General features: G+C 44.0%; 1 protein-coding gene across 1 annotated transcript in view; it reads right to left on the bottom strand.

The window, feature by feature from the left end:
* Nucleotides 1-7,518, bottom strand: part of LOC120017400 (alpha-2,8-sialyltransferase 8F-like) — a 43,978-nt gene extending 36,460 nt beyond the window's left edge. The window contains exons 1-2 of the mRNA XM_038960148.1: nucleotides 7,484-7,518; nucleotides 7,331-7,390 (exon numbers count right to left, since the gene is read on the bottom strand). Of these exons, the coding sequence (XP_038816076.1) occupies nucleotides 7,331-7,390; nucleotides 7,484-7,518 (95 nt within the window). The remainder of the gene's footprint in view (nucleotides 1-7,330; nucleotides 7,391-7,483) is intronic.
* Nucleotides 7,519-12,010: the final 4,492 nt, after the last annotated feature.

Genomic DNA, 12,010 nt, shown 5'->3' with positions numbered 1-12,010 from the left:
CGTGGTTATACAATGAAAATAGTAGCAAAACATGCCTGAAAATGTCGGTCGCCATCTTTCAGAGTGATCTAGTTTAATCAATAGCTAATCATATACTTGACTAAAAAATACAGGGTTGACAGGAATCGAAAGACAAATTAGTTCTTTATGCAATCGCTGATTTACATTTCTAAAATTATCCTTACTGTGCAATACAGGGTTCGCCAAGCGAAGCTATAGCAAACAAGATGGCGGAACGTGCGTTTAACATTTTTCTACAGAACAACGATTTATCATCTTAAATATTTCTTACTATGAGGTGATCTTCCATCAGTATCTTGGGCAATGTATCCTTTCTTGGGTCTAATCTTCTTTTGGTCGAAAGATGTCCTCTGTCCGTCGAAATGCCCACTAACGTTCGACCGGGACCCCGAAACGTGCCCAAAGCTTCAAAGAGCATCACATAGAACTTCCTCAAAATCGCACTAAACGGATATAAATTGCTATAAAACGGTTTAAATTAACTAACGTATGATGTTTTTAACACCTATAACGGGTAAAAACATGACCGGCGCTATATTACTGGCTAAACAAAGGCTTGGAAAAAGCCAAGTCCGACGTCCTTCTTGCGTTGAGCGCAGGGTCCAAAAGAACGCTACTTCCGGTATTTGGTCATTTATAGAGGCACTGATTGCGCAATCGACTCCATTCAAATTGTCACCACTTACTGACATCTAGAGGAAGGCGTGGGCAGTGTTTGTATCCTCATAGGATTTACAGAGACTTTTAAAACTGATCTGGAACCAGAGGCCAAGATGTCTGAAATCTGACACACTGGGAGGAAAAGTGCTGTAGAATGAGTTCTGTTTCACTCAGAGACATAATTCAAACGGCTATAGAAACTAGAGAGTGTTTTCTATCCAATAATAACAATAATATGCATATTGTACGAGCAAGAATTGAGTACGAGGCCGTTTGAAATGGGCACGATTTAGCTGGCTACTCAGTAACGCCCCCTGCAGCCATAAGAAGTTAATTAACATTGTTTTTTAGTCTGTAACAGAAAAGACTTAAAGTGCATGAATTTGCATGAAATTTTAAAAAAAATTCTAACCTTATTTAAACTGTAAACATTTTTTGACCATTTGATACTGAAAAATTAAATTAAATATAATCAATAAATAATAATAAATTCAAATTGATCAGCAACATTAACTCAGGAGCACAATATGTGAAACACTTTGACCTATAAAACAAAAATGAATAAAACAATTTGTGCTGATTTTTTAAAAATCAAAATGAGGAAGTCAGGATTAATGGCTACAATGAGCACGTTTTGCAGAGCACAGCTTTTCGAAGCGGGGTTTGAAGCATGATACTGCAACTCTCAGCTCCTGCTCAATGTTTAGCTGGGACCTGTACTTGGTCTTCAGTGCAGCAACAGCAGAGAAGCCAGTCTCACAAAGATAAGATGTTGCAAAAGGAAGAAGAATGCCCATGGCCCTCTGCCCTAAGAGTGGATACTGCCTCTCTACACTCAGCCAGAATTCACTCAGTGTCTGTGATGTGAACCTCAGTCTCAATGTGGAGTCAGACGTCATATCAATGAACTGGTCCTCCTCTGCAGAGCTGAAACCAGTTGGAGCTGGAGCATTGAAAGGATCTCTCACCCAGTCATATTGGGAACTATTTTCAGGGAAGTACTTTTTAAAGAATCCCATCAGTGATGAAATATGCTCCTTAATATATGGAATCACTGAGGTGGCATCATAGTCAGTAGTGTCAACAAATTCATGCAGGTTCTCGAATGAATCAGTATTTCCTTCATCAAGTCGCCGTCCCCACATTGCAAGCTTTCGAGTGAAAGAGCTGATCTTGTCTGTGACCTGAGGGAGGTGTTTATCTTTCCCTTGAAGCTGTAGATTTAGTTCATTTAGCTTTCCAAATATGTCACTCGGGTAGGCCAGTTTTGCCAGGAAGTTCTCATCACTACATTTTTCTGCGAGGTCATACTTGTGCTCCTGCTCTGAAAACATTCTTATCTGCTCTCTGAGCTCAAAATCTCGGGACAAGACTTTTCCTCGTGACAGCCACCCTGCTTCACTGTGAAACAGCACAGCTTGATGTTCAGCTCCCATCTCCTCACAGATAGCAGAGAAGACTTGTTTTTAGTGGTCTGGTCTTTATAAAATTGAATACACCTACAATGTCAGTCATAACCTCACTTAATTCAGAGGAAAGGTGCCTTGATGCCAGTGCTTCTTTGTGTATAACACAGTGTGTCCACTCAGCATTAGGTGAGGCCTTCTTGATGAGTGCCCGAAGTCCTTTTCTCATCCCTGCCATGGTCTGTGCACCATTACTGCAAACACCAATGCAGTTCTCCCACTTTAGCCCATTCTCAGTCAGGAAGCAGTCCAGCATTTTGAATAGCTCTTCAGCTGTGGCTCTGTCTCTGACATATTTACAAAAAAAGTAGATCCTCACACAGGGAGTTTGTCATGTCAAAACGTACATAAGCGATAAACAAACAGTCTTTGTTGCTGTCAGTTGCTTCATCGAACTGTAAGGCAAAACGTTTGTCTTTGAGTTTATCTACCAGCTGTTCTTTAAGATCATTAGCAATGTCATTTATACGTCTGGCGACAGTGTCATTGGACAGAGGGATAGTTTTTATTTTTGCAGCACTTGCATCATCCAGCATGACAGAGACCATGTCTAATGCTGCAGGCAGTATCAGCTCCTCTGCTATGGAGTGTTTTTTTGTTGCACTGAGCAATTTGGTACGCCACCTTATATAATGCTAACAGTGCTCGCTGGTTTACTGAAGTAGCATTCACAAAGCGGGACGATTGTTTGCAATATTCGGCGCTATTTCGCTGGAAAAACTCAAGCGGCTTATCAGCGTGATTGGGGTGTAATGTCTTTAAGTGACGCCTTAATATATTTGGCTTCATGCTGTCCGCTACCAACATTTTTAGACACAGTAAACATACCGGTCTTTCCTCGTCTCCCACCGTAGTCACAGTGAAGCCAAGCGCTACATCGCTTCGTCATATTTCCTCGTCTTAGCTTTCGGGAGACTTACGTTTGTCTCATTATCTCCGTCTCTCTCCGCCTTTCTTTTCATCCCTGTTAAATATTTTTCCATGGTGTCTCTTAAGGGTTTGTTATCTGCACTTCATATCTCCTGCTCTGTGCTGTGTGCTCTTGTTCGGTGCAAAAAAAACCCTACTCCCTGCTGCAAAAAAAAGCATGTTCCCCGGGGTCACACGCGCCCCCTGGCATCGCTCCGAGCCCCCCCAGGGGGGCGCGCTCCATTATTTGAGAAGGACTGCCCTACAGCAACTTGCTCAAGCCCTCCCGCTTCTCCTTCACCCAGATCCAAACAGCTGGTGTTCAGAAAGAGTTGCAAAATCTGGATCCCTACAAAACAGCTGGGCTAGACAATCTGGACCCTCTCTTTCTAAAATTATCCGCCGAAATTGTTGCAACCCCTATTACTAGCCTATTCAACCTCTCTTTCGTATCGTCTGAGATTCCCAAAGGGGGAGAACCTCTAGACCCAAACTGTTACAGACCTATATCCATCCCGCCCTGCCTTTCTAAAATCTTCGAAATCCAAGTGAACAAACAGATCACCGACCATTTAGAATTCCACCGTACCTTCTCCACTATGCAATCTGATTTCTGAGCTGGTCACGGGTGCACCTCAGCCAGGCTCAAGGTCCTAAACGATATCATAACCGCCATCGATAAAAAACAGTATTGTGCAGACGTCTTCATCGACCTGGCCAAGGCTTTCGACTCTGTCAATCACCGCATTCTTATCGGCAGACTCAATAGTCTTGGTTTCTCAAATGACTGCCTCGCCTGGTTCACCAACTACTTCTCAGATAGAGTTTAGTGGGTCAAATCGGAGGGCCTGTTGTCCGGACCTCTGGCAGTCTCTATAGGGGTGCCACAGGGTTCAATTCTCGGGCCGACTCTTTTCTCTGTATATCAATGATGTCGCTTTTGCTGCTGGTGATTCTCTGATCCACCTCTACAGAGACTACACCGTTCTATATACAGTACATCTTGCCCTTCTTTGGACACTGTGTTAACAAACCTCCAGACCAGCTTCAATGCCATACAACACTCCTTCCGTGGCCTCCAACTGCTTTTAAATGATAGTTAAACTAAATGCATGCTCTTCAACCGATTGCTGCCCGCACCCGCCCGCCAAACTTGCATCAATACTCTGTACGGTTCTGACTTAGAATATGTGGACAACTACAAATACCTAGGTGTCTGGTTAGACTGTGAACTCTCCTTCTAGACTCACATTAAGCATCTCCAATCCAAAATGAAATCTAGAATCGGCTTTCTATTTCACAACAAAGCCTCCTTCACTCATGCTGCCAAACATACCAACGTAAAACTGACTATCCTACCAATCCTTGACTTCGGCGATGTCATTTACAAAATAGCCTCCAACACTCTACTCAGCAAACTGGATGTAGTCTATCACAGTGCCATCCGTTTTGTCACCAAAGCCCCATATACACCCACCACTGCGACCTGTATGCTCTCGTTGGCTTAACCTCGCTAAACATTCGTTGCCAAACCCACTGGCTCCAGGTCATCTATAAGTCTCTGCTAGGTAAAACCCTGCCTTATCTCAGCTCACTGGTCACCATAGCAACACCCACCCGTAGCACTTACTCCAGCAGGTATATTTCAATGGTCATCCCCAAAGCCAACACTTCCTTTGGCCGGCTTTCCTTCCAGTTTTCTGCTGCCAATGACTGGAACGAATTGCAAAAATCACTGAAGCTGGAGACTAACAGTTGAAGTCGGAAGTTTACATACACTTAGGTTGGAGACTTTGTTTTTTAACCACTCCAAAAATGTCTTGTTAATAACCTCTTGGAAATAGGGAGCGCTGTTTTCACTTTGGGAAAAAATCGTGCCCAAATTAAACGGCCTCGTACTCTGTTCTAGATCATACAATATGCATATTATTATTACTATTGGATAGAAAACACTCTGAAGTTTCTAAAACTGTTTGAATTATATCTGTGAGTAAAACAGAACTCATTTGGCAGCAAACTTCAACTATATATAGATATTTTCTATTGTGTTATTGACTGTACGTTTGTTTATGTGTAACTCTGTGTTGTTGTTTTTGTCGCACTGCTTTGCTTTATCTTGGCCAGGTCGCAGTTGTAAATGGGAACTTGTTCTCAACTGGCCTACCTGGTTAAATAAAAAATAAAAAATAACAATAAAAATGACCTATGCCTGCTGTCACCCACGGCACATGGCCTACAGCAGAGCCTGGACCTGCTAGAGCAGTACTACCAGACCTGGGCCCTGGCAGTAAACCCCAAAAACACTAAAATAATGATTTTCCAGAGGAGATCCAGATCTCAGGGAATTAGATCAATGTTTTCAATTGGTACAAAATATATAGAGTACTGCACACACTATAATTACTTAGGTTTAAAAATAAGCTCAACTGGACACCTTAATGATGCAGAGAGAAAGCACGGAGGGCGTTCTACGCCAAATTTTAATTTAAATACCTATTACAATTAGGCTGAAACTAATTGAATGTGTCATTGAACCAATTGCACTTTATGGCAGCGAGGTGTGGGGTCCACCTGCAAAACAAGATTTCACCCGATGGGACAGACACTCCATTGAAACCCTGCATGCAGAGTTCTGTAAGATTCTCCTACATGTCCAGAGGAAAACTACAAACAATGCATGCAGGGAAGAATTAGGCCAATATCCACTAATAATAAAAACTCCAAAAAGAGCAATGAAGTTTTGGAAACATCTGAAATACAGTGACCCCCTCATATCATTACCAAGCCCTGCAATACCAGTTGCTGAGCAAAGAAAAGAGTCCACTCATCCAGCTGGTCCTTGGACTGAGTTCACAAACCTGTTCTACTAACACACTGAAGCCTCAGGACCAGAACATCCAATTAATCAGAATAAACCAAATTACAACACAGTCAAAACACAACTACATTACTTATTGGGAAACACAAGCACAAGCACAAAGCAAAATGGAGTGCTATCTGGCCCTAAATCGACAGTACACCGTGGCAAACTATTTGACCATGGTTACTGATCAAAACCTTAGAAAAAAACTTGACAAAGTACAGGCTCAGTGAGCACAGCCTTGCCATTGAGAAGACAAAAGAAAACATGGCCCCCTGTAGACAGGAAAGGCTATGCAACCACTACACCACAGCAGAACCTGAGACAGAGCTGCATTTCCTGACCAAAATGTAAAAAATATAAAACAATTAGAGGGTGTCATTTCCCCTTATTCAAGGTTTCAAAGACCTTTCTGATGAGGATTGGCTACCCGTCCTGTTGGGGGAGGACGCAGAGAGCTGTGGTTTGGCAGCGCACTACATTGCTGCCTGACATAAAATGAGGGACAGTGTCTGACAAGACCAACCAACCTACACATGTCCTCTATGCTTATTGTTATTGTTAAATGTATGGTTATTTTGACCTTTGGTTATTGTTGATACTGTTGTCCCATTGACAATATTGATTATTATTATTAATTATGTTCATATTTTTAAATGTCCAAAGTAAGCTTTGGCAATATGTTCACTGAATTGAATTGAGAGAAATATGTAATGAAACAAATAGGTGCTAGAGAATGGATGACAATATGTAAACAGGTACTGCGCAATGTCTATCAGACATTACTGACAGAGCTCAGAGAGAGACGTGGTCAGACATTATCTGTAGAGCACAAATAGAGAGAGCCGTGATCATGCATTGCCTGTAGTTCACAGATAGGCTACAGGGATCAAACATTACCTGTAGAGTTCTCTCTGGGTGATGTTGGGTCTGTGAGGGCAGTTCATAAACTGTCTAACGTCCATTATTAGAGTCCTGGTGTTGATACTTTAGAGAGGGAGATAGACAGGGAGAGGGGTATGGGGGAGAGAGAGTGAGGGGGAGAGAGAGTGAGGGGGAGAAAGAAAGAAAGAAAGAAAGAAAGAAAGAAAGAAAGAAAGAAAGAAAGAAAGAAAGAAAGAAAGAAAGAAAGAAAGAAACAAACAAAGTGTGAGTGTGCTGTATTTCTGATATATTTTACGGTTAAAATACACTACCGGTCCAAAGTTTAAGAACACCTACTCATTCAATGGTTTTTCTTTATTTTACTATTTTCTACATTGTGGAATAATTGTGAAGACATAAACACTATGAAATAACACATATTGTCACGCCTGCTTCCACTCTACCTCTCTGGCGCTCGAGGGCGCCAGGCTGCCCTTCATTACGCACACCTATCACCATCATTACACGCATCAGCGCTCATTGGACTCACCTGGACTCCTTCCCTTTGTTGATTTCCCCGTCTATAACTGTCTGCTCCACTGTTTGTTCCCTGTATCAACATTAATGTCGTTATGTGTTCATGTCCAGACGCTGTCCTGTCCTGTTCCATGTCCGTTGATAATTAAATGTTCACTCCCTGTACCTGCTTCTCGTCTGCCAGCGTCGACCCTCACACATATGGAATCATGTAGTAACCAAAAAAGTGTTAAACAAATCAAAATATATTTTATATTTGAGATTCTTCTAATAGGCACCCATTGCCTTGATGACAGCTTTGCACACTTGGCATTCTCTCAACCAGCTTCATGAGGTAGTCACCTGGGATACATTTCAATTAACAGGTGTGCCTTCTTAAAAGTTAATTTGTAGAATTTCTTTCGTTCTTAATCAATCAATCAATCAAGTTTATTTTATATAGCCCTTCGTACATCAGCTAATATCTCGAAGTGCTGTACAGAAACCCAGCCTAAAACCCCAAACAGCTAGTAATGCAGGTGTAGAAGCACGGTGGCTAGGAAAAACTCCCTAGAAAGGCCAAAACCTAGGAAGAAACCTAGAGAGGAACCAGGCTATGAGGGGTGGCCAGTCCTCTTCTGGCTGTGCCGGGTGGAGATTATAACAGAACTATGCCAAGATGTTCAAAATGTTCATAAGTGACAAGCATGGTCAAATAATAATCATGAATAATTTCCAGTTGGCTTTTCATAGCCGATCATTAAGAGTTGAAAAACAACAGGTCTGGGACAGGTGGCGGTTCCATAACCGCAGGCAGAACAGTTGAAACTGGAATAGCAGCAAGGCCAGGCGGACTGGGGACAGCAAGGAGTCACCACGCCCGGTAATCCCGACGTATGGTCCTAGGGCTCAGGTCCTCCGAGAGAAAGAAAGAGAGAAGGAGAAAATTAGAGAGAGCCAAGATTTTCAAAATGTTCATAAATGACAAGCATGGTCAAATAATAATCAGGAATAAATCTCAGTTGGCTTTTCATAGCCGATCATTAAGAGTTGAAAACAGCAGGTCTGGGACAGGTAGGGGTTCCGTAACCGCAGGCAGAACAGTTGAAACTGGAATAGCAGCAAGGCCAGGCGGACTGGGGACAGCAAGGAGTCATCATGCCCGGTAGTCCTGACGTATGGTCCTAGGGCTCAGGTTCTCAGAGAGAGAGAATGCGTTTGAGCCAATCAGTTGTGTTGCGACATGGTAGGGGTGGTATACAAAAGATATCTCTATTAGGTAAAAGACCAAATCCATATTATGGCAAGAACAGCTCAAATAAGCAAAGATAAACAACAGTCCATAATTACTTTAAAACATGAAGGTCAGTCAATGCGGAAAAATTTCAAGAACTTTTAAAGTTTCTTCAAGTGCAGTCGCAAAAACCATCAAGCGATATGATGAAACTGGCTCTCATGAGGACCGCCACAGGAATGGAAGACACAGAGTTACCTCTGTTGCAAAATATATTTTGATTTGTTTAACACTTTTTTGGTTACTACATTATTCCATATGTGTTATTTCATAGTTTTGATGTCTTCACTATTGTACTACAATGTAGAAAATAGTCAAAATAAAGAAAAACCCTTGAATGAGTAGGTGTTCTCAAACTTTGGACCGGTAGTGTATATCAGACGGAGATATTTTTCCTCTTTGAGTGTGTGGTGTGTGTATGTGTGTTAACTTACGCCTTGGCTGAAGTGACAGTGAGGAACTTGAGTCTCAGTCTCTTACAGAGAAAAGCTGCATAACTGTCAAACCCACCACTCCTGACACACACACACACACACACACACACACACACACACACACACACACACACACACACACACACACACACACACACACACACACACACACACACACACAGTTCTTATGGTATTTCACAAAACACTTCCACAGATAGCCACTGTTATGTAAATGCCAGTTGAAAAGTACCAGTGGCCTAGCCTTTACCCCAAGTCAAAGCAGGTCCACTGAGGCCATGGCTTCAGTGACATTAGAACCGGGCCGTAGAGGTGGAAGCACAAAAGCCTGAGCCTTCTTGGTAAAACACCGTGGTAAGTCCTTAGTGGGAATTCACCATCAAGAGTGTTCGAAAATATACCACTTACATCTGAAATTTGCCCCACAGTTATTTTTAATAATCACATAAAATAAAGAAACGTACCTTTTGTGGGAGTACCTCCTTATGAGTGTGAGAGACAACAGAGAAGCAGAACACACCAGAATGAATAGAACCAGATATATTCTATAACGCATGGTGACAACTGCCACAATAACCAGTCAAGCATTAATCACCATCAAGTTCCTTCTCACTCCCAAGTTGGTGTTCTACAGAATGAGATGCTTAATCCTCGTAATATATAGATTTTCTATAATGAACAAGACATCTATCGCCTAATTCATAGATTTGAAATGTATTTTGCATTTAAGGCACAGACACGACCATAAAGTATAACACTATCAGACCAACAGAAAGAGGGGGGAGTGTCACGACCTGGTTTCAATTCCCCTATCATGTTCCCTATTTAACCCTCTGGCATACATTTCTGTTCTGTCCGTGATTGTTTGTTTCGTTAGTGGTTTTCGTTGGTGCATGTGTGTTTGTTATATTCCCATTGAGGAATTTTGCTTGTATTTTGAGTAAACGCCATTGTTTTGCTCAACACCTGTGTCCTGTGCTTGACTCCGCTACATCTCTGCACACAAACCCTGACAGAATCACGGACCTCTTCAAATGGAGTCAGCAGGTGCAGCCAGCCCTTCTCTCCCAGTAGAGGAGCAAGTCCAACAGCACGCGACCATGTTACACAGTCTAGGGACAGCCATGGATCGCATGCTGCAGACAATGGACAGATGGGAGAGAGGAGGTCTTCCGATCAATCATACCCCATCACCTCCGCCCGCACCTCAACCTACACCGATGTCCACCCCTCCATCGTCAGGACCCAGTGGGATTCGGCTCTCGCTCCCAGGAGCGTGTGACGGAACAGCAGCCGGGTGCCAGGGGTTCCTACTACAGCTAGAGCTCTACCTGGCGGCTGTTCATCCGTCCCCTTCGGGACGCGAGAGGGTGGGCGCCCTCATCTCCTGTCTGACTGGTAAAGCTCTGGAGTGTGCCAACGCCATCTGTGGAAGGGAAGGCCTAACTCTGGATGACTATGAGGACTTCTCTCGCCGCTTCCGGGCAGTCTTTGATCATCCACCTGAAGGGAGAGCTGCGGGAGAGCGATTGTTCCATCTAAGACAGGGGATGAGGAGCGCTCAAGAGTTCGCACTGGACTTCAGAACTCTGGCAGCTGGTGCGGGATGGAATGAGCGGGCCCTGATCGATCACTACAGGTGTAGTTTACGAGAGGACGTTCGTAGGGAGCTAGCCTGCAGGGACACCACTCTCAACCTGGACCAGCTGGTGGACTTATCTATCCGGCTGGATAACCTGTTGGCCTCCCGCAGACGTCTAGATCGGGGTCCGCCCGTTCCATTTCCCAGCACCTTGGATCCAACACCTATGGAGTTAGGAGGGGCTGCTATGAGGGGGACCGGAGGGGGGACCATTCCCTGCACCAACTGTGGCCGCAGAGGGAACACTGCTGGTCGGTGCTGGGGTGTTTCTCCTGGAAGTCGAGGTAGCAGGCGGAGCACTGGTGGGTCATCCCAGGTGAGTAGGCACAAAACTCACCCAGAGCCCCCTGTTGCACACATGTTGTTACCCATAGAATTTCCTGAGTTTTCCCCGCATCCCCAGCATAAGGCGCTAGTAGATTCAGGTGCAGCTGGGAACTTTATTGACCGCTCTTTGGCACATAGATTAGGGATCCCTATTGTTCCTGTTGATGTTCCCTTCCATGTGCATGCCCTAGATAGTCGTCCTTTGTGGTCGGGGCTGATTGGGGAGGTCACAGCGCCCATAGCTATGAGAACGCAGGGGGATCACGAGGAGAGAATTAGTCTCTTTTTGATCGACTCTCCTGAGTTTCCTGTTGTGTTGGGTCTTCCCTGGTTGGCCTCTCATGATCCGATTATTTTGTGTCAACAGAGGGCTCTCAAGGGATGGTCCTGTCAGTGTTCAGGGAGGTGTGTAGGTGTTTCCTTAGGTGCCACTACGGTGGAAAGTCCAAACCAGGTTTCCACCATGCACATTCCCCCAGAATATGCCGATTTGGCACTCGCCTTCTGTAAAAAGAAGGCGACTCAATTACCACCCCATCGACCGGGGGATTGTGCGATAGATCTCTTGGTAGACGCTGCACTTGCCAGGAGTCACGTGTATCCTCTGTCACAGGAGGAGACGGTGGCTATGGAGACATATGTCACCGAATCTCTGGGACAGGGATACATTCAGTCTTCTATCTCACCTGTCTCCTCGAGTTTTTTCTTTGTGAAGAAGAAGGATGGAGGTTTGCTCCCGTGTATTGATTATCGAGGTTTAAATAAGATCACGGTAAAATACAGTTACCCGCTTCCACTCATACCCAGTATGACCGAGTCATTACACGGGGCGCACTTCTTCACAAAATTGGACCTCAGGAGCGCTTACAACCTGGTGCGTATCAAGGGGGGAGATGAGTGGAAGACAGCATTTAGCACCACTTCTGGGCATTATGAGTACCTCGTCATGCCGTACGGGTTAATGAATGCTCCATCAGTCTTCCAATCCTTTGTAGATGA

This window comes from Salvelinus namaycush, chromosome 22 (genome assembly GCF_016432855.1).
Source record: "Salvelinus namaycush isolate Seneca chromosome 22, SaNama_1.0, whole genome shotgun sequence".
NCBI classification, from domain to species: domain Eukaryota; kingdom Metazoa; phylum Chordata; class Actinopteri; order Salmoniformes; family Salmonidae; genus Salvelinus; species Salvelinus namaycush.
The sequence above is the reverse complement of the archived record's forward strand: the minus strand, read 5'-3'. Positions and strand labels throughout refer to the sequence as shown.